Genomic DNA, 24226 nt, shown 5'->3' on the forward strand with positions numbered 1-24226 from the left:
CCATTTTAATTTGAAAATAGGACAAGGAAAATAAATAATTTGGCTATCTGATAAAGATGTAGGATTCAAGAGGTTCTATGTTGAATACTTCCTGCTGGCTAGGAGGCTTAGTTTTCATTTGGGTTTGATATAAAGCTAAACAATTTGCCCATTAAAATGTTCATAAAAATTGTACCCAGAAGAAATAGGCTGAGTCACTATATCAAGCTAAGTTATAACATGGTTTGATACTGGTTTCATATATAATCACTATTTTTGATTAGTCATAGTTTATGCTAAATGCTGTGGCCTAGAGGTGGAGCTTTCACCTCACAATCAGAAGGCTGTGAGTTCGATCCCAGGTAGAGGCTAATATTTGCTCCTGCTTGAGCAGGGGGTTGGACTAGATGGCCTCCAAGGTCTTCTATGTTCTATGATTTAGCATGTTTAATTAATTGAGACAACTTAGTTTTGTATGTCACTATGATGAAGACAATATATCTCTAAAGTGATTTCTTTTTAAGACTCAAATTAAATTCACAACACTTTCTAGAATCTAGTGGATTGTAACAGTTGCTTTTGTTAAAGAGATCCTTTGAAACACCCAACCTCTTCTGCACCATATAAAGTTCTCCCTTTTCAGCTTGTTAGGCTGAATAAATTAAGATCTAGGATTCAGATATTGGGCTGAGCAAAAATTTGGGAAGTTTCAGAAATCAATTTGCACTCGATTTAATTTAGATATGATTCTAAACTGTGGATCAAGAAATATTCAAATAAAGACTGCATAATAGGCAATTTGCTAGTAATGATAATTTGAAATCAATTTAACTAACTGATAGTGAGTTGGAATGAATGACATTGACCTTACAAATCAAAATTCTAGGAAGAGACATGGAATATAGCCTTGCACTAACTTGAAACCTCAAGTCCATCTAACTTGCCATTATTTAAATGGCTGGTGGTAACTCCACAAAATTTCATGTAAGAGTCTATGACCTTAATCCTGCATGGAGCTGCTACCAACAAACCAGGTTTGTTTTCAACCCAAAGCTGAAGTTTTACCTCTAAATGAATTCTTTCTTTATACTTTCATTTGACTTAAAACTATTGTTAAACTTCAAGGCTACTGGATCCAGTTGAGACGGCCAAGGAAGAGAAAAGAAAGGCACCTTGCCTACTCTAAGTAACACTTAGCCTGCATGCTTGCTCCACATGATGCAAGAAATCTACTGAGATATCTTGGGCAGATATCTTGAGATGGTGGAAGGAAAACAATAACCCTTAGCTTGGGAACTGCTTATCACTTTGAGGAAATTGGTATAAGTTTAGAAAAAGGTAAAATTAAACTTTTTTCAGATGTTATGATTAAAGGAACATGGAACACTGATTTCCAATGAAAAGTTATTAGTTTAGTGTGGTACTTACTATGCATAAACACATTTGTAAACTTGAATTCCCGAAGACAGAGAAAAAATAAGAATATTTATAAACACGTGGGCACATGGCTTGTCTAAAGGGCTTACAGTAAACAGTTATTCCAGCCTTCTTTATTTGTATTATTTATACCAATTATTTATATTTGTCCATATTCTGTTTCCATGAATTCATGAAATTTCATGAACCTCAGTTTGTTATTTAAAATGGATTCAGCACACTGCAGTAAAAATCTCACTTGTTTTTTGTACAGTTTCAAGATTTAACAGAACAGAGTGTTAAATTCCATGACCTTTGAAATCTGTTTCACACATGTTGCTTCCCCCACAGACTGAACTACAACTCAAGGGTGATTCACATTAGCTTATCCTGGATCACTTAGAAAACAAGTTTTTGAATGTTGTGAACTTCAAGCAGTTGGAAGCCCAGTACTCTATGTTTACCTATCATAACTCTTTTCTGTTCATATTTCTCAGTGTGGAGCAAACTGATTAGTTGTTCTGAACTCTCTACTTCCCTAGATAGTTTTGATAATTCCCCAGTCCTCCAGCATAAGTGCAACTCCTCACAAAGAGGTAATCCCACCATAATGATAGTGTTTGGAAATCATGGCCAGCAAGGGCAATGTAGAGAAAAGGCAGTCTTGTTATGGATATTTGAGGTGTGGAGCTAACTGTTCTATCTGTTTGAAGAACTCCTAGTAATTATTTACTCATTGAGTCAATCCAAACTTGCATAGTCAGATACATGCTGATGTCTCCATACCCAAAATGGACTATTAACAAATCATACAATTTCCATCTCTTTCTCCCTCAATTTGACGATGCTGCTACAGTGGCTACTGTAGTATTCAGAATAAAGGACCCCATAGTAGGGACAGCAAAAAGTTGGAACAGCATCAGATATGAGTCAGGATTGCAGGTAGGTAGGGACCTCTCAAAACTAGGAAGAATTTTGATATGAAATAAGAATATGGTATCACCACTTCCAAAAACATTTCAGGTGAGGAACAATTTTAATACTTCAAAATTGTACAGTAATAACTTGCTACAATAACATGCCAAGGCACAAATTGTTCTATGTTCCACATAAAGAATTCTGACATTTCTGGTAACTAGTCAAGTTGACATAATATTTGGCTATTGTGCTTGGTTTTCTTGGCACCAATATCTGTAAGTGTCTTTATTACCATGTTATGATCAGCAGTCTTCAAATACCCAGAAGTGCTTTTATCCATACAACAGACTTCTTAGAACTCCTTCTTCATCACAGATTGTCTTCATGTAACTCCAAACAACAAATTCCTTCTGCCTGAGGAGAGTCATGTCATAACCTGAAAACTATGATGAGTATGACCAGCAAGGAGATGCTAATGGTTTGTCTGCTACCTCCTGATGTCTTCCGGGCATGCAGTACCACAAAAACAGCATTTGTGTGATTTGTGGGTACATCTACATTGCAGATCATCCCTTCACAGCAGGAAACGCATTCCTGTAAATTGTAATAGATAATGTTATTACATGGAAGCCATAGTGCTTCGTGATTAAAGGAATCAATCAATAAATCTGCATCAATTTGCACATGAAAGTTATAACCCTCTTTGAAGAAAAGAGATGCTTTCTTTTTAGAGACAGCACATGCTCCATTTTAAAATACAATCTTCAACTAACAGAAAACATCACCTTATGAAATATAACATATCTACCATCCAGGTCTATATAAATTATTAATAATATATTAAATAGCTGCTGCTAGATTCCTTGGGAGTCTTTTCAAAGAGTAATACAACTTTTAAAATCTACATAGCAATTGTGCCATCCAATTGGAATTAAAAGACAGGTTATATGCAGCATATATTGTAATAAAACTTTTAAAATCTACATAACAATTTTGCTAATCAACTGGAATTAAAACAAAGGTTATGTGCAGCATAACATATTGCTGTATTATCTAATAATGTATTTAATTGCTAGAAAGAAAGAACATTCTCGCTAGCCTTCACAATTCAAAGAAATAAAGGAGACAGAAGCTATGAGGACACTTACAATGAAAATATCTCAATACACTGTACAATCCTTCATATACTGACACTTCAATTTTATTGTGATCCTGGTTCTCAGGCCAAGAAAAAAAAACATACAGTACCTACAGAAGTACTGTAGTACAGAAGTACAATGTTCCAATACAGAAAGTATTGGAACACTGACAATTTGACAAATTGCTGAATGTTTGTTATTGTTGCAGGAAAAATGAATAAGCAAGTTGTCTGTTCCCAAGAAAAGATGTGGAAACAAATGTCAATGCTGCAGTTTAACCAATGTGATGCAACATAATACAATACTATTAACATGGTGCATGCTTCCCAATCATAATACAGAAGTCTGCCTTCCTTTGTGCACAGAAAAAAGAATCTATATTTTTGAGCAGCAATGAGGAATGTTCTAGTCTAGTGCACACATTAGTTTTATTAGTTTTACATCAAGATGATCATGAAAGTAACCATAATTATCATGAGAGACAACTTAATTAAGAACAACATTCCAAAAGTGGGCAGTGAGGTTCCCAAACACAGCATCTTCCCCATTATATACTGCATTGATACATATTTGGCTCATGCCCTTGCTCAGGAAGAGTCCACTGATTGTACAGATCAAAACATATTTAGGCATATGTAAATAGTCTCTTAGCAAACTAATCATACAGCTGCCAAAAACAGCGCAAGAGAACCCGCATTATCAGAGCTGTACTTAAAAAAAATAAAATCTAAATTCTACATAGATGAAAATCTGAATCTTGAATTATTTATAATTCAGCAAAGCATATATTCAGCGTAATAAATCCTGCTTTTACTGATTATGAAGAACTCATGATAGCCATGTTGAACACTGAAGCCTCATTTTGTGCTATGAATCTTAATAACTGTTATTCATCCCTGCTTTGCTTCTGAGGCTGTATTAAGCAAAGCCCATATTTCACTATGTGTACCGCTGTAAGTTTCAGGGCTAGAAATGTGAAAGAAAAGGGAAAAAAGGAGAAAAAAAGTAAAGAGCTTCAGGGTATTGAAGTGTACGTTTTTATGTTTGCTTTGCACTTGTATGGAATCATAAACTACCGTCTGCCATTCTTCTGCAGGTCGAAGCATAATGAAATTGAGGGAAATCTCTCATTCCTTCCATCTAAAATTGTAGTTTTGTGTGACATAAAGTAATTCTACATGACAGCCTAAGCTGTTTGCCTACCAGAATGTTCCCAGAGGTTTCTTAAGTCCTTCAACAATGTTAGCCTGAATTGCGGTGCCTTGGCCCTGGGTTGGGCAGATATTCAGTCAAGCAAGGCCCCTGAGTGCTCATTTTTCTGTTCCTTGTCCTTGTTGGTTGGCTTCCATGTGGACCTTACCATCTGTTGCCTCCTTTAAGGCAGTGGTCCCCAACCTATCCGGCTTGTGGACTGGACTGGTTCCAATCAGGCCAGGGCCCGGTAGCAGGCCTCAGCCTGAGGGTTGAGGACCCCTGTTTTAAGGGATTATTCCCTTCTCACTGGTCTCCATGCCTGTCTTTGACTTTTCCAGAGATCTGTCTGTGTTAATAGCTGCATTCATGTCTCCTTCCCAAATTATTTCCTTTGACACTGAATCAGACCTTTTGTCATGCCCTTGGTAGAATCGGCCTCTGAGGGAGAGGAGGAACAGCTGATAGGGAATGGAGGTGTGGCTCTGGAGGTTGTGGAGGAGGCTGGGGAAGGGCTGAAGTCAGAGGAAGAACCAGGCCCATCCCCTCTGCATCCTAGGACACGCCGGGAGGAAAGGAGAAGGCAACAACTTGGCTTGTGAGAGGAAGCAGCAATGATCCTCCTCATTGGTTGACGCTGGGGGGAGAAGTATATAAGAGAGACAGTTAAAACACAGGTTGCCAGAAGCAACGTGTGTGTTATTTTGGTCTGAAGTTATCTTGGTTGGCGTCCTTCCAACAGATTGTGCCTTGTTATCTCCTTGAATTTGGTAAATACTTCTCCTATTCAGTTGTGGATATTTCATCATTGTAGTTTGTTTGGTTTTTATTTTCACCTCTGTCTGCTCATTCAATTCAGACTGTATTGCTTTCTTTTGAAGGCTATTTTTGAGTATGTTTTATCTCCAATTGAGAATTATTGAACAGCGGGGCCAAGTTGGAGGCAATAAAGGACATTTATTTACATTTTGGATTTTATTATGTTTGTGTTACACTCTGGGTCATCACACCTTCCTCCCCTCCATCTTATGACTCCCATGCTACAATGGTTAAGGCAATAAAGAATAGGTGGTTCTTTCAGTCCTATGTTCTTCTATCAAGATAGTTCAGCCTTACAGAAATACAATACTTACAATAGTTCACTTAGTGACCATTCAAAGTTACAACAGCACTGGAAAAAATGACTTAAGACCAATTTTCATACTGACACCTCTTGTGGCATCCCCAAGGTCACATGATCAAAATTCAGACGGCAACAGATTCATATTTATGACGGTTGCAGTGTCCCGGGGTCATGTGATCACCTTTTGCAACCTTCTGACCAGCAAAGTCAATGGGGAAGCCAGATTCACTTAAGAACCATGTCACTAATTTAACAACTGCAGTGATTCACTTAACAAGTGTGGCAAGAAGAGTCATAAAATGGGTGGAGGGAAACCTACTTAACCAATGTCTCACTTAGCAACAGAAACTTTCAGCTCAATTATCATCGTAAGTCAAGGACTACCTGTCGAGGTATTTCTTAAATGTATTTTAAAAGGCCAGGAAGGGAAGCTTTGCAGTACAATGTGCAGAGGGGAAAATCAAAGATAACATGCTTCCTCTAATCTAGATAGAAACTGCAGTTGAAAAGGGTGAATGCAACATGAACTCATGAATGAGGGCATACACAAACTTTTTAGTGGAGAGGTGAGTTCACGGACTTAACTTTCCATCATTGGATTGCTGCTAGATTATTTAAAAAATGCAGACACCAGAAGTCCAGGAAAGAACTTCATAAGGCAATGATCAGCCACTGGAGAAACAGGGTGTGTTAGGCACTTAAACCAATCAGCATTGGTGCTGGAAGACTAGACTGGAACAAGTTACTAGACTGGAACAAGGCAATAGAGGCCATTCCATCTGAAGGGCCTAAGATGGTTGCAGTTGGAAAACAGCAGCTCTGAATCAATGTGGGAAAACACAGGTGTGGGAAGCATTTGCATTGGGTTATGAGTGGGAGAAGATTGATATTGTCCATTCCTGCTCTTAAAGAGTAGTAGGTGGCCTATACTGGGCCAGGAGAGCTGTTTTGGTATGTTAGTTAAGGAGTTGATCTAAAAACCAGGAGACTGTGAGTTCTAGTCTCACCTTAGGCATGAAACGGCAGCTGGGTGACTCTGGGCCAGTCATTTTGGCTCAGCCCAACTTACCTCACAGGGATTGTGGTGCATAGAAAATAGAGTAGGGAAGAGTATTAGGCATATTTATCATCTTGAGTTATATGTGAAGAAAAGATGAGATACAAGTATTTTTTTTTAAAAAAAGTATGGACTGTCCTGAGTTGTTAAAATCATACTACTATGCAGCAAGTTGCCTTAGGTGACAACAATTGAAATATTTATCTTAATGGCTTCTCAACAGAGCTCTGTGGAATGATAATTTAAACAGATAGAAAATGGTAGATTTCCCCCCCATATTAACAGGGGTTCGATTTCTTGACTGTGATTGGTATGAGATAGTGCTAAATCATATGACCTCATTTGAGGTCATATTGCATATGCTTCTGATAAAGATAAACATTTCTGCTTCTCATCCATCTCCTAAAACCATATAGGACTCTGGTTTCTGCAAAATATAAATTCAACAAGATTTAAGCTTCGAAATTGGAAATTATATTATTTTGTACAAGGCAACGATAAAGGGAAAGGGGAGAGTAAGCTATTGATTTTTTTCTTAAAACAAATTAAGCAAATCTTTAATTTATGATATTTCTTGGAAAATGGTTGTACATTTTAGACATATTCATAAACCATTTCAAATTAGGTAAGTTCCAATTTTTTACCAGCATATGAGATAGACTACTTTTTACAAAATGTAAAATTATCACAGCTCACAGAATTTCATTACTAATCTTACCTCACCTTTTTCTCTTCAAGAAATTGTGACTAAAATTATTCTATGGTGTTAGAGAAGGTTGATCACCTTGATGGGTTCCAGAAAACCTATGCAAAAATATTTACCATATTGTACAATATTGAGTTCTTATTTTCTATTCTATTGGTGGTTTATAGATTCTTATCCACTAGTTTAAATAAAACTTATTCTACAATAATTCCAAGCAGGACACTAGGCAACAAAATAAACCAATAGGTCATTGAATAAATAAATCCAGTTCTCATTTGAAGAATAAATAAACCAGCTTCAAATTACTCTACTTTGGAATATTATGGGAAAACTTATCTTTCTGGAAAAGGATCTAATGGTGGAAAAGATGGAAGGAAAGAGAAGAGGATGATTAGAAGCAATATGGTTGGACTCAATTACAGTGGTGATGACTGTAACATTGGAAGACTTGTACAACCAGGTTAGGGATAAGTTGTCATGGAGATTTTCTCCACAACTTGATGGCATATTCTCTCTCCCTCTCCCTCCCTCTCCTTACCTCCCTTTCTCTTTCCCTATGCCTCCCTCCCCCCATCTATCATCCTTCCTTCCTTCCTTCCTTCCTTCCTTCCTTCCTTCCTTCCTTCCTTCCTTCCGATCATTTTTTCTTCTTCTTGAATTCAGGGCCACTAAGGCAATAAATATTAGATTTTAACAAATTGATTTGTTCAGAATAAAGAAAATGAAGCAGCATTTTTATTTAAATACAGATTTAAACATTAGTATAATTACTTGGAGATTTCTGAAGAGATTTTTTTAAAATAAATTTGGTTGTTTCTCCCTATTGTTGTTGTTTCTCCCTATTTTAAATTTACAACACAAGTTGAGAATGCCCTAAGTCCATTTTTTTTTCCTTGTTGTCTTTGGTTTTAGAACACTTGCTTAACGCTCATGCCATTAGAACTGTGAAATCACTAACTAGATTTCAGTAGATAAGAGAATTTAGTGGCATTGTAGATGGTGAAGATAACAGGGAATTTTCTTAGCATCAGTACTGGCAAATATCCCAAATTTTAATCCCTAAGATATAAAAAGCAGGCATTGTGAGAGGAAAGTCATGTGTTAGTTACAGCAACCAAAGTTGAGGAGGAGTCAGGGAGCACCCTTTCAGACTACCAAATTTATTAAAAGGCATAAGCTTTCATAACCTGCAGTTCATTTAGCAGATGCAATGGAGTAGCTAGGCATCAGTGAGGTTTAAAGTGGAATGAGGAAAAAGAAAAAGGAAGATGGATGCAGGCTATGTGTAAGATACATTACATGTCACCTTATCAAATTTAACAATCTGTAATATGTTAAATAACCATCATGTTTGCTGACATCTTGAGTCATCCTGAATACTTTTGATGTTTATGAGTTCAGCTGTGACTTGCTCAGCTACCGTGTTTCTCAGAAAACAAGGTCGGGCCTTATTTTCTTTTGACCCCCGAAAAAACGGCAGCGCATGGGCAGAAGGGAAAGCAACAGTGGCGGAGGAAGCAACAGTGGCAGGCGCAATGCAAAGTGCCCCACCGCCACCGAGGCCGACATCCACGCTGCTGCCGCCTGCCCGCTGACCCGGCCAGCACCTAGCACCATACCTGGGTCTGCAGCAAAGGCGCTTGGTGGGGTTAGGGAGCTCTCCGTGCTCCGCCATGATCGACCATTAGGAGCGGCTGGTGGCGAGGAGTGGCTGCCCGTGGGGTGCTCCTAACAGCAAGTTCACCGCCCCCCCAATTTCGCATGTTTTAAACTAGGCCTAAATTTGGGGGTGGGGCTTAATTTCACCTTATGCCTAGAAAACATGCTGGGTCTTCCTATTGGGGGGGGCGTATTGTTGGAGAAACTTGGTAGTATAGTTTGGGGTTCCCCCCCCCAAAAAAAATTGGTTACTTTGTGATCTATAATGGAGGATCACAGGAGGTTGAAATGCTCTGGCACTACTAGTTTTGAGTTATCATATCTGTGTCCATTAATTTTTCTGTGCAAAGCTTGTCGTAATTGTCTTACACTGAATCCTGAGGGACATTGCTGGCAGATTAAGGCATATGTCACATTAGAAGAGCAATTCTAATCTTGTCTGTGAAGTTGTTGGGGCCTGAGGTGGTGCTATTGATGTAAATGTGGTAGCAAAATAGGCATCCACATTCACATCTCTGTTCTGTCATTTCTTGTTCCTCATGAGAATCTGCTTCAGTTTGGATGAATATGTAAGTAGGGGCCTGCCTGCCACCCAGCGCTGGAAAAGTGCTGTTGTCATCAGTATCAGCTAAGGGAGGATAGGCTTTGTGCCTTCAAGTTAGTCTTGACTCCTGGCATCTCCTTGGACAAGTTCTTGTCATTTTCTTGGTAACATTTTTGGGTGGAAATAATTTGCTGTTGCTTCCTGTCTAGGGTTGAGAAGTAGTTACTAACCCAAAAGACACCCAACTGGCCTTGTGCCTTAGCTGGAATTAGAACACACATCTCTCACTGAGGATGTTATCTAGTTGGGTAATGAAACGTCTGCAAGAAAACAACCAAGCTCAGAGACCACCAAGAACATCACATCTCCACGTCTCTAACTTGGTACCTTAACCAAACTAGCTCTCAATATTGTACCTCATTAATAGTGCATTAGAGTAGTTTTTATTGAGTAGTTTTAATTTATAATATGTATTTCTGATCTTTTCCTTTCCCCTCTTGAGACTTTTGATACTTCATTACATTATTATCACAGTTCTAGGTATACATATGTTTTGTTGGTCTATTTGAGATGTTATGTATCTATATGTACTGAAATGTTATTTATTTATTTTGTCATGCAATTATTAGATAACAGGTATGAGTATAAACATGGTTGTGAATACATGAAATGGATTATGTATAAGAAAAATAAAAAGAAATAATAGGACAGGGACGGTAGGCACGTTGGTGCGCTTATGCACACCCCCTACAGACCTTTTAGGAAAGGGGTGAGGTCAATAGTAGACAGTCTAAGGTTAAAGTTTTTGGGGTTTGGGGAAGAAACCACAGAGTCAAGTAGAGCATTCCAGACATTGACCACTCTGTTGCTGAAGTTGTATTTCCTGCAATCAAGTTGGGTGCGGTTTACTTAAAGGAAGTCACAGTGTTTATCCTGATGGTTAATATTTCACCCTAATAATTTACTCAATGAGTAAAATGCCTTTAGTTTAAAGAATCATGTTTGAATTACATGAGAACCAGTATTTTAAATGAGTCAAGAAACTACAAAATGAAACAGCTTTAATTCCATATCTGGAAAGTGATCCATTCCTCCTAGCCCCTCTTACACTGAGAGTATTTTATGATAGATAAAAACTCCAGAGAGAGAAAGAGAGAGAGGGAGAGAGAGGGAGAGAGAGAAACGCAGGAAGAAACCCCAGACTCATCTGGATCCATCATGAGTCTCAGGCAGAAACAGAACCTTGTCTTTTGCCATCTGTCAATATTGCCAAGTATCCCATGGGGAAATTCCATCTACAGCACAGAGAGGGCTCCCTTTGTTCTAAGGGTTAGCTTTATATCAAAATGTAATGCTTACTGTATGACTAGTTTCTCTGTGGTGATGGCAGCCAACAAAATGGCATTCTTCCCTGGTAGCACATTGCTTGGTAACAGAGAGGCTCCTTCCATGACTAGTAAAGTGATGGATTGTTAAACAGTACTGAGTGTCTAAACAATACAAAGAGAGAGAGAAAGAGAGAAAAAGAAAACATCAGGATTCTTTTATTATTATATTTTATAAGTTCAGACATGCTGACTTAGCTTTTTCACTAAAAATCAAAATCCTGTTAACATCTGAATACTTGCCCTAAAATTACTGACACACAAACTTAAGTTTTTTTCTTGACTGGAACCGTTGCATATAATATTTTCCTGTCTTTTCTAACCTTAGGGTGTACATTTCCTGGTCCTTTTCCTTTTTGAAAATGATGACAGTCCACACATCAACATATACCCTGGCTTTCCACTGGCTGCAGATTTTTCCAAATTATGGAAATTATGTACAACCATCCACCATATTGTTGATGGGGATTCTACTTCATGAAGGCCACAAGTGATTATTTTTCCTAATAGTTGGAAAATATGTATAATCCACCCTTCCTATATTATGTTGGCAAAAAAAAAATCCACCCGGAAGGAAAAGCAGCTGTGTTGCAGCTCCATACAGTGGACAGAAGGTAGAGGAGAAACCAATAATTCTAATAGCTGGGAATTCTGGGATTGAACTTCTCAAGTCTGTTGGGCTTCAGGTTGGGAAGTTTATATTATATCAATGTCAGAATGCATGTATTAAATTTTTATCCTGCCAACAAGATGGTCAGCACATCAATCAATCAATTTCTGAGTGGTTCTTGGTGCTCTCTGAGCTTGGTTGTTTTCTTTCAGACATTTCATTACCCAAACAGGTAATATCATCGCTACTAGTAAGGAGTAGGGTTTGCTCTCAGTTTATATCCTAGTGGCCTGCCCTGTCAGTGCTGGTGGGAGTGGTTTTGGAGGTTCTTTGATTGGACTGTTTCCTGTTAGCTAATTTGGCAGTTCCTTGGTTGGGATATGATTTGATTACTGGTATGATGTTAATCTTGGAGTTAATCTATGTTCATTTCGGTGCTGATTGCTGGTGGGAAAGTGTTTTGGTCTTCACCCCCACCAACACTGACAGGACAAGCATTTAGAACAAGGGTGTCAAACTCGCTGCATCATGTTGCTGTCACATGACATATCATGATGTTTCTTCCCTTTGTGGAACTGGGGTGGGCATGGCCTATATGTGACACATCCGGCCCACTGGCCGCCAGTTTGACACTAGAATATAAACTGAAAATATAAACTGAGAGTAAATCCCACCCCTTACTAGCACTGATGATATTACCTAGTTTGGCTAATGAAACATCTGCAAGCAAACAACCAAGCAAGAAAACAAACAAGAGCACCAGAGACCTCTCATTTCAATCCTGAGCTACAAATATTTTTTATTGGTTAAATAAATTTCTGTTTAATGTCGACTTGCTCTGGATCATATGAAAAAGGATTCTCATTTTGTTTTGTTCAGTTCCTGTGCAACTGAACAAAACAAGAAGAGAAAGGGAACAGCCGTAGGAGATAGATGCTAGCTGTTAAACTTTATATTGACACCTCAAAAGGATACTATAGATACAGTCAGCTATAAATCTCATTATTGTTAATCTCATGTAACGCTGAAGTGAATCCAGGAAAATAGCTATAGATTCCAGAAGCCATTAGTTCTTTGGACTGTTAAGTCATGCTAACCACCTGATGCCCTTAATATGACTGAGTTAATTGGAAAAGTTAAAATAAATGCTTTTCATATACTTACTCTGAGGACACCACTTATCTTCAGCCCATCTGTTACAGTTGAAATTGTCAATAACATTGTCACAAGTAAAGCATTTGAAGCTGCTTGGAAATGGAGTAGCTTTAAAATTAAATGAAAGGAGGGAAACGTTAAATACTTTACCCTGATAACTCTAAAATTCTCCTATTCCCCTCAATTAGTCCCCAAACAGGAGAGAATTATTTTACAATATACCATCTTCAATTAACATTTTTTCCTAAGACAAGCATAAGCATATTAGAGCTAAGCCCCATTAAGTTCACTTGGATTTACTCCCCAAGTGATTAAGCAAAAAATAGTCTTTTAAAAGGTGCAAAATCTGCTTAGCTTGATTTTAACTTTACATCGTGTTAGAAGACTGGTTCAAATGAACCTAGAACAGATCCACAACATCAACATTATCCAGATGTGTGGACTTCAATTCCCAGAATTCCTGACAGGAAAACCACAACTGAACGTTCTGGGATGTGAAGACTACACCTGTGGAGAGTATCCAAACTGGAGAAGGTCGACCTCGGAATGTCTATGGAGATTCTCAATCATCCAGGTCATGTTATCCCAAAGATGCTTTTCCAAAAGGCAACTGGACTTTTTTTCCCTTGGGAAAAGGGAAAAGAAACTAAGAAAATCCAGTTGTCTTTTAGAAAAGCATCTTTTAGAATGAACTAAAAGTAAATATGTGCCATGCCCAAATGCTCTATTGATATGCAGCATTAATAATGTCCAAGTATCGGATGCAAGGGGAAAGCTAAATCCAATATTTGCTTAGTTCAAGGGCCCCCTTAAGGGAACTTTTAAGATGTGTGGACCTCCATTCCTAGAATTCCCCAGTCATCATGGTGTCTTAAAGTTGCCAAATTGCCAAGGCTTGCTCCATTGTGGGACATCTTTTCCTTTGCAATAAATTATATGAGACATGTTGCTCTTTGCAACTTCCTATATACCATTGGTTAAAGTGTTGGATTAGAGCAGAGGTCTCCAAACTTGGCAACTTTAAGACTTCAACTCCCAGAATTCCTGAGCTTAACATGACTGGAGGAGGATTTCTGGGAGTTGAAGTCCACAAGTCTTAAAGCTGTCCAATTTGAAGACCACTGGATTAGAGGAAGGGTCTATAGGCCATGGAAACTCACCCTGTAACTTCAATCCAATTGCTTTCTCTCTGCTCAACCTTCTACGGCGGGGATAGATCTGACTCTGCACTTAAACATTGATGCATACTGAATAATAATGCTAATATTGCCGCCAGTAAACAGATCAGATGCCTGAACACTTCACTGAAGTAGCATGCACTGGGCTTTTTCTGATGCAAACATCAACAACTGCAGTGCTCAAGAATTGCTGCAGAACCTTTGCAAACTGTGTACACAGCAAAAGTATTAGAAGCACAAAGGGAAGGCAATAAAAAGGTATTACAACTTAATCAGATGAATACCCAGGTGCACATTTTAGGCCATTAATCAGGCATTCCACCTAATAATTAACTATCACCAAAGACAGTCAAATTAATGTTTTGCTTTTAGGCCCAAGCATAATTGTAATATAAAATAACCTTTTAAAAAAGATTTGAAGGGCTTAGCATAAAACGGCTGGAAATGTTTGGAAAGGAGTTATTTACCAATGCCAAAGAACTGGAACAGGCTACTTACGGTCTACTTCTACATTATAGAAGTTGATGTTCTTGGCTAAAATCCAGTTGCCTGAAACTAGGAGGATCTGAACAAAAGCTACGGCCAGCATGCGATGGAGTAATGGCATGCCGTCAATGTACCTCGGAGCTTAATGCTCTCATACCTGTAAGGAAAGGGAGAGGGGGAGTGAGAAAAGGAGAGAAATGCCACTTGGTTATAAAAAGAGCAAGAGGACTGAGTATATTTAGCATAATCTCTACAATATTAGACTCATAACACTATTGACGGAATGAAGATAATTAAGGGGGGGGGGGGAAATCAGCACTGCAAAGCTAAGCTGTTCCTGCCTCCTACTGGAGAGGTTTGGGCTATACAGGAGAGCAAAGTACCTTGGCAGGAGGGGCAGTGGAGGAAAAAATTTTTTTTTTAAAAAAAAACACCATCTGGGTTCTAAGGTTGAATGGATCAAATTAAGAGATTTAGAAAGTACAAGACAGAGTTCACAGGCAATTTATTCTTCATTAGGTAACGTCTCTAAATTAAGTAACAGTCTTGACATGTTTATGAACAGGTAATTGTCCCAAAATGAATACTTGGATCATCATTATGAATAGTAGATATTATCACCTTCCCCCCCTCCCCCCCCCATGTTGCTCCTGGGCTGGGGATGAAATTGAAAGCTTAGAGCACATCTCACTGGGATGTAGATTTTACAAGGAGCTACACCCCTCAACTAATTCAACCTTTGAACTGGCTGGCTACTCAGACCAATGGTATTTAGAATTTTGTCTTAAAAAGAAACATCCTGAAACCATCTATATCACGGGTGTCAAACTCGCCACATCACATTGCTGTCATGTGAACATTTCACAAAGATTTTTCCATTTATGGAGCTGGCCAGTGCATGACGTATCCGGCCCACAGGCCGCCAGTTTGACACACTGATATTTGATAACTAAACCCCATGTCTAAACCTTAAGGCTTTGCTACATTCAGAGATGACAGCAGAACTAGTGGAATACTTAATGAGTTTGCATTGTATTCTCAAAGTGTATTTAGTTGTCCTAAAGTGTATGTTCTGATCTTGGACTCTAGGAAGATGTTCATTCCTGCTCAAGTCATCTCCTTTTACACTTCATTAATTCATCTAAAATAATAGAATAGAGTAGAATTCTTTATTGGTCAAATGTGATTGGACACACAAGGAATTTGTCTTGGTTCAAATGCTTTCAGTGTACATAAAAGAAAAGATACATTTGAGTCAAGAATCATCAAGTACAACATTTAATAATAGTCATACAGTACAATAAGCAATCGAATCGTACTAGGAAACAGTCAATATAAATTGTAAGGGTACAAGCGACAAAGTTACAATCATACAGTCACAAGTGGGAGGGGATGGGTGATAAGGAGTGATGAGAAGATTAACAGTAATAGTAGTGCAGACTCTGTAAATAGTTGGACACTGTTGAGGGAATTATTTTTTTAGCAGAGTGATGGCTTTTGGGAAAAAACTGTCCTTGTGTCTAGTCGTTCTGGTGTGCAGTGCTCTATAGTGTCATTTTGAGGAAACGAGTTGAAACAGTTTATGTCCAGGATGTGAGGGGGTCTGTAAATATTTTCACAAATAATAGGAGACTGTGATGTTTAACTTCCACTAAGCAGAATAATAGAGTTGTAAGAGACTTTGGACGTCTTCTGTCCCAACCCCTAGCTCAAACAGGAAACCCTATACCATTTCAGACAAAAGGTTGTCCAATCTCTTCCCAAAATCCTCCAGTGTTGGAGCACCCACAATTTCTGAAGGCAAACTGTTCACTGATTAATTGTTCTCACTGACAGGAAATCACATGTCATGTAGAGACTTTCTGACAAGCAAAGTCAATGGGGAAGCCAGATTCTCTTAACAACCTTAACAACTGCAGTGATTCACTGAACAACTGTGGCAAGAAAGACTGTAAGATGGGGCTAAACTAACTTAACAACTGTTTTGCTTGACAATGGCAATTTTGAGCTCAATTGTACTCGTAAGTCGAAGACTACCTGTACTATTGTGATTTCTTTGCAATAATTTCTACTACCAGTATCCCATATGTAAAGGAGGATCTTTTCCTAATACTAGTCAATCACAGACTTGGAAACGTCCATTAAAATTTGGACTTCTGCACTGAAGTCCTTAGTCAGTGCGGGAATCCGAATTAAAACATTTCCAGGAAACGTTAAACCAAGCTTCTCCTTATCACATCCAGGGAACATGAGCATTCTTCTTAGGGAAAACTATCCTCCAGTTTTTGCTGCTACAAAGCAACCTTCTACATCTCCCGTGTCCACCCAAAGACTCTTGCTGCTAAAAGGAAACCCAATCCTTTTTCAGAAACTGTATTATTCTGCCACCAGAATTCAGAAGACATGGCTGAGAATTTCCATCAGGCACGCTTCTGGCACAGCTGCATCATTAAGGATCCTTGCATATAAATAGTAGCTTCAGGGGTGGTATTCAGCAGGCTGTGACCAGTTCTGGAGAGACAGTAGCAGATTTTTAAAAAAAATTTCCTTTATTAAACAAACACAAAAACATAAACACAAACAAAAATTACAACAAAAATGTTGAACCTGGTACAGTCTTCCTAACATCAATCTTTGTCATTACTTTGCTAAATCAATAATAATATTACATAATTTCATTCCATATACATTAACTATACATATAATCATTCCTTATTTGCATGAATCTTCATCTCTAGCCAACCATAAAATTTGTCCCATGTTTTATAATAATCTGAATCTTCCTTATTTTTTAGTTCCTTTGTTAGTTTATCCATTTCTGCGCATCTCATGATTTTCCTCAATATATCAAGTTCATTTACTTTTACAATTCTGTGCATACGCCAATCTTGCTGCAGTTATTACATGGATTATTAGAAATATATTTTCTTTTATCATATTTCATCGTATTGATCCCTAGTGCAAAGAACTCTGGTCTATGTTCTATTTTCATTCTATACATTTCTTCTATCCAGATATGTAAATTTTGCCAATATTTTTGGGCCTCTTTACAACTCCACCATAAGTACTTTCCTTTTATTTTATTACATTTCCAACACTTGGGAGAAAAGTTTGAATTTATTGTTGCCAATCTTGATGGTGGTATGTGACATCTATAAAATAATTTGTAGAGATTTTCCTGAAATGATATAGCTAAAGTCATTTTTTAATTTCTTTTCCAAAGTTTTTGTCAAGCATCTAAATTAATGCTATAGCCGAAATTTTTCATCCATACCACCATTGTTTCCTTTACCTTTTCTGTGGAAATTTTGAGTAGTTTGGAGAACCGGCACATACCACCTCTGACTAGAGATTTTACAGTATCCTTCCCCTGCCACGCCTACCAAGCCACGCCCGCAAAACCGGTAGTAAAAAAATTTGAATCCCACCACTGATGGTAGCTTCATAAAACAAGTACTGCTTCCAGAATACAGTACTGCCACCTTAAAGAGCTTTCTATCTGTTTGGCACCAAGCAGATAGGGATTGGCTGGGTTGTGTTTTTTTTCTGCTTTGCTCTGCTGTGATTATTTGCTTCCAAGTTAGCACAAGGCTGCTCAAAAGAGACACAAAGCAATTAAATATTTCACAGAGATTTTTGCCTGCAGACACTGTGGATTATTTCATTTTATTAATATTTGGGTGACTAACCAATGAAGTCAGAGAGGAAGAGTAGGTTGTCTTTAAAAGAGTCTATTGGCTGCTTAAAAAAAACAACCCTGCATATCCCCCCCGTTTGGTTTTAAATCGGATCACACTGTACAGGCATCCCATTTGCTAAAAGAGTTCACAATCTAGTGTAACTCATATGTGTCTCAACTTCTGCCTACTTTGGGAGCATTCAGTTTGTCCACCATAGGAATATAGCATAAATGGGGGCCTCTAATAGCCCATTATACACAGCAAAAACACAAAACTGCACCTGTACCGCATAAGTTTCTTTTTAAATGTTAATGCTGAGATATGAATTGCTTGAGGCAAAGCAAGTATGCAAGGTAAATGCATTTCACACATTACACTAGTAATATAATCTAGCATGTCAACCAGTCAAAATATGAATTCAGAACCTCTGCAGTCCTCCCTGTCATTTCCTGCTGATCTGATCTGTGATGCCAGAATAATTCAAAACCAAAATTAAACTCCAGACTCTAAACTGCAAGACTCATACATGGTGCTTTCTGAGTTAGTTTGAGGCTTCTTGGCCAGAGGTGGTATTCAGCAGGTTCTGACCAGTTCTGGAGAACCGGTAGCGGAAATTTTGAGTAGTTCGGAGAACCGGCAAATACCACCTCTGACTGGAGATTTTACGATATCCTTCTCCTGTCACGGCCATCAAGCCAAGCCCACAGAACCGGTAGTAAAAAAAATTTGAATCCCACCACTGTTCTTGGCCCATATTAGAACAATAGATCAGTTTGGATCTCTGGATGGTAAGAGATCTGTACTTTTTCTGCAACTTGAAGTCAGAAAAGGAAAAAAAAAAAGTAGATGGCCTTGGGCTATGCAAATCTGTGAATTTCCTTTCCTCGTTTTTTTTTACAAGAATGTCAAATTTGGTTCTTTGAATTTGTTTTCTTTTTCAAGTTTCCATTGGCATTTGTATGTATACATAATTATCTTGATGCATAGTTCTCCAAATATTTTCCATTACTGTTTTCTTAAGGTACACAACGTTTTTTGCAATATAATACAATGATTGGTATGTGTGCATTACTTTTAAGAAATATGCACTACTGTACAAACTTCCATCAACACACACACCAACACACACAAATATCTATATATTTAAGCTGCATTGCAGAATCTGGAGGACTCTGCATAATGTATTGTTTTGGAAATGAAGAAATCAGATCAATCCACACTCAAATAGAAACTAAAGTATTTGTCCCCCCACATAGTTTAATTCTGACCACATAATGCCCCAGAAAGAATGTGACCTGTGAATTAACAAATCAGATTAGATATCTATCATAAACCAGTTTCCTTAAGTAGAACTATGATAATTGTTTAATCTCATCCTGACTGTGATCAGTCAAAGTCAGAGAGAGTCCCTCAAGGCACCAATTCCTTTTCTCTCATTGAACTGAAATGCTAACTTTAGGGATGCAAATATGAAGCTGATAGGCTACCTGCTTGTTAGCTAGCTAGCTAGCAGAAAAGTTATCCTGGAGACAATGAGATGGGTTACTTTTCTTCCTCTTCAGAAGTGCATAATGCAGGAAGGAAAGTGTTAACTCTACAGTATGCATCTCTGCAAGGGCAGCCCCCCTCCAGGATACTTATTAAGGGCAATTAGAGACCTGAGTAGGCCATTTCCTCTTTGCTGCCCTTCCTCACATCTGAGTAACATCCCTCCTACTGATACCCAAACACATGACATGTCCTAAACTCTCAAAAGGACTTACTAGATCAATTGTAGGCTATTTGAAAAGGACCAACTTATAGACTTCAGCTCATATTTAATATGTCCACAGGGACAGTCATCCCATGAGCACATGTCCAATCACGGTCATAATGGCCTATAGCTGTACTCACTACAGCTGTCTGAGAACATCCAGAGTCAACCAATTAGGAAGCACAGAAACTGGCCTCCAGCAAAAGTCCCCGCCCCATCTTGCTAGGCTAAATTTCATGAAGGAGGGAAAAAAAATAGAAAACCAGTCTGACTAGCTGGGGCGGGGGGAGACGGGGACCTCAGAACAAGCAAGCAGGGAAGTATATTTTACAACTGGGAGTGAGACTAGCCAAGAAGCCGGTGGCAGTTTGGGTGGGACTCCCTACCCATGGGAAAGCTGTCAATCCCAAGTCCCTGCAAGTTAAGTATTTCAGATTGCAGGTGAAAAGAAAATTGTGGAACTCTTGGTGCTCTCTTGAGTTGGATTGTTTTCTTGCAAACATTTCACTATTTTACAGTGGATTGTAACAGTTACTGTGTAGGTCAAACTGATAGAGGACAAGCAGAGGGCATCCATAAACTCCAACTAGCAGTCAGAAGATATGATGAAAAATCCTTTATTGCAAAACGGATTAATTTAATCATAATTTTAACTGGGAAATTGAGCATGCTTGAGCATCCAAGTTAAATCCAAAGGTGTTAGAGAATTATTGTAAACAACATTTGCACACCATTCAAAAGAGACAATCAAAAAAATAAAAAACAAAAAGACCAAAAAGGGTGCTGGTACTTACCTGACACACCCATTCTCTTTGAGCTGTGAAGAGCATCCAGTAGTGGGAGGTGCTTCAGTCTCTGCATGTCTAGGCTGGGCTTAATTTGTGGAACGCTCCTCCTCCTCCACGGGACTCCTCCTCAGCGTTCCCCAGTTTTGGTGAAGACGAGAAAAATAAACACCCTCGTCCTCAATGCCCTAACAATTCGTTGGCCGAAACAGGACCCCACCAGATGGGAAAAAAAGGGGTGGGGCTAGATGCTCTTCACAGCTCAAAGAGAACGGGTGTGTCAGGTAAGTACCAATGCCCTCTCTCCCATGAGCTGTTCAGAGCATCCAGTAGTGGGACATACCAAAGCTTGGCCTGTCCTACGGGAGGGACTCCATCTGGCTTGGAATTTCCTCCTGGTCTCCGTGGACCTGTTGCACAATTCTTCTGCCAAAGGAGGCCTCAGCAGATGCAAACACATCTATTTTATAATGCCTACTGAATGGCGATGGAGAGGCCCAGGTTGCAGCTCAACAAATTTCAGTTATTGGTGCCTGTGTGGCCCACGCTGCTGATGTTGCGGTGCTCCTTGTTGAATGAGCTTTTATGCCCCTGGGCACCTGTAGTGATTGAGTCTGATATGTTTTCACTATCGCGGCCCATAGCCAACGGCTCATTGTAGAAGATGAGACCTTGCATCCCTGAGTGTTGGGCTGAAACAACACAAATAAGGCTTCCGTTTTTCTGAAAGTCACTATGCAGTTAATATATATTTGCAATGCTCGCCTCACATCAAGCCAATGCCATTGTAGTTCCAACCCTTGGGATGGTCTGGGACAAAAATTAGGAAGTATCAGCTCTTGTGCCCTGTGAAAAGCCGAGTTAATTTTGGGTATAAACATAGGATCAGGACGAAGGACCACCTGGTCAGAATGGAAGACACAAAGATCTTGTCTGATAGACAAAGCTGCAAGTTCCGAAATACGATGAGCAGAAGTGATCTCTACAAAGAAAACTACTTTATACGTCAGAAATTGGAGACTTGATGATTTCAAGGGTTCGAAAGGGCCCTTAGTGAGTGCAACGAGGACCTAGTTAAGGTTCCAGGTGGGATAACAGTGTATTGCTGGTGGGCATAAATTGGTGGCTCCTCGAAGGAAACTCCGTATGTGTGGGTGATGGGAAAGTGATAGACCTTCACAAGTGAGAACTGACGCCAAGGCCGCCACCTGTCTTTTCAATGTATTAGGTGATAATCCTTTGTCAAATCCCTCTTGCAAGAACTCTAGGATCTGAGCCACAGATGGAGAGATGGGATCAATTCGAGACTTGGTACACCATTTGCAGAATCTGGACCATGTGGCATTGTAAATACGAGTTGTTGAGGGGCATCTGGCGGCTTGGATGGTGGTGATAACTCTGTTGGAAAACTTTTCACTCTTCAGACAAGTCTGCTCAACCTCCAGATGGTCAGGAGCAACCATTGAGGGTCCGGATGTTGAAGGGGTCCCTGGGTTAGCAAGACCATGTCTGGCGGAATTCTCCATGATGTTGAAACAGATAGACCGTGGAGATCTGCAAACCACGGCTGTCTGGGCCAGTAAGGAGCTACTAGAAGCAGCTCCACCTTCTCATCTAGCAACTTCTGGATGACCTTGGGAAGCAGTGGAAGTGGCGGGAATGCGTACAGAAGTCCCGGGAGCCAATGACAGTGGAGCACATTGAAGTTCTCCACTCCTTGCAAAGGGTACCTGGAAAAAAATCTCAGGAGCTGAGCGTTGAGGGGGGAAGCGAACAGGTCCACCACCGGCTGTCCAAATGTTCTGACCACCTCTTGAAACAGGGTCAGATGGAGGTGCCACTCCGATTGATCGATTGTGGGTCTGCTTAGCCAGTCTGCCTGTGTATTCAACAGTCCTGAAATGTGCTCTGCTCTAATGGAAAGTAGGTTGCTCTCTGCCCAATGACACAAGCGCTCCGCTTCCCACGAGGTGTTTTGACTGTGTGCCCGCCTGTTTGTTTATGTGAGCTTTTGCTGTTACATTGTGGGTCAATATTAGTATCTGTTGATTGCGTACCTGTGGAAGGAAGCTGCAGAGAGCCAGGTGTACTGCTTGAAGCTCCAGCCAGTTTATGCTGCACAACTGTTCTGTGGAGGACCAGTGGCCTTGGGCTGTGAGCAATTGAAAGTGAGCTCCCCACCCAAACAGGCTGGCATCAGTGGTGATGGTAAGTCTGTGGGGCTCTTTGAAGAGACAACCTCTGTTTATGACTGGTCTGGTCCACCAGTGGAGAGATATGAAGATCTTTGATGGAACCTTGACCTTGTATTTGGAGTTGCTTCAGCTGGATCGCTGATACAGGAGCAGAAACCACTGGAGGAATCTAGTGTGGAGGCGGGTCCAAGGAATAATAGATATACAGGAGATCGTCTTGCCTAATAATTTTGATAGGTCAGCTAGGGTACCCTTTTTTGAACTCTGATCTCCTTAACTAATTGATGGATGCTGTTTTGTCAATCTGATGACAGGAAAACTTTGCCTTCCATTGTATCTATGATTGCCCCCAGATGGATTAATCGAGTCGATGGTGTTAAATGACTCTTTTTCCAATTGATTGAGAACCCGTGTAGTTGTAGGGATTGTAATGTGGTCTGAGTATCTCTGAGTGCTTGATGAACGGAAGATGACAAAATTAATATATCATCAAGGTAACACTGGAGTCGTACAGGTACACCTTGGAGATGAGCAGCAAGAGCTGCAAGAACCTTTGTGAAGGTCCTGGGGGCAGATGCTAGTTAGTCCAAAAGGGAGAGCCACATATTCAAAATGATGGTTATCATAACAGAATCTCAAAAATTTATAATGGGAAGGCCGAATAGAGATATGTAGGTACGCCTCCGTCAGATCTATAGACATAAGGACGTCACTTTTTCCTATGCCGAGTAAGATAGATTGCAGGGTGTGCATTTTAAATTGGGGATATACTAAGAAACGGTTAAGACGCTTCAGATCTAATATTGCTCTACACCTCCCGGAACTTTGGGAAACAACAAAAAGATGTGAATAGAAACCTTGCCCTCGTTGATTGGTAGCTACTGGTTGGATGGCTCGTATGTCCAGTAGGTGTTGGATAGCTGTTTCCATAAGATTACATTTAACCGGATCTTTGGAAACAGGGCATGACATGAACAAGTCTGGGGGAGTGGATTGAAACTCCAGCACAAGGCCAAATCTGATCGTGTCTCTGACCCAGGAATCAGACATTGAGGAGTCCCATTGGTTCACGAATAATTTATGGCATCTGCCAATGGGAGCTGGATCCGGGGAGTTATCTTGGATGCCGGAAAGACCTATTTCCTGCTCCTCAAAAGGATCTCTTGGATTGGCCACCCCTTCTGTTCCTATCCCCAAAGTCGGACCCCTCTGGCTGCTGCCCTGGTCTGAATGATGGGGGTCTCTGGTATCTGGGTGAGAAGGGTCC

General features: G+C 39.6%; 1 protein-coding gene across 2 annotated transcripts in view; it reads right to left on the reverse strand.

Moving 5' to 3' along the window:
• Window positions 1-2412: 2412 nt before the first annotated feature.
• Window positions 2413-24226, reverse strand: part of LYPD6B (LY6/PLAUR domain containing 6B) — an 88419-nt gene continuing 66605 nt past the window's right edge. For both annotated transcript variants that reach the window (XM_026696743.2, XM_087920272.1), the window contains exons 2-5: window positions 14559-14703; window positions 12892-12990; window positions 11092-11222; window positions 2413-2907 (exon numbers count right to left, since the gene is read on the reverse strand). In XM_026696743.2, coding sequence (XP_026552528.1) covers window positions 2743-2907; window positions 11092-11222; window positions 12892-12990; window positions 14559-14667 — 504 coding nt within the window. In that variant the 5' untranslated portion in view covers window positions 14668-14703 and the 3' untranslated portion in view covers window positions 2413-2742. The remainder of the gene's footprint in view (window positions 2908-11091; window positions 11223-12891; window positions 12991-14558; window positions 14704-24226) is intronic.

The sequence above is a fragment of the Pseudonaja textilis genome, chromosome 1 (genome assembly GCF_049901715.1).
Source record: "Pseudonaja textilis isolate UNSWEBS1 chromosome 1, rPseTex1.2, whole genome shotgun sequence".
Classification (NCBI taxonomy): Eukaryota; Metazoa; Chordata; class Lepidosauria; order Squamata; family Elapidae; genus Pseudonaja; species Pseudonaja textilis.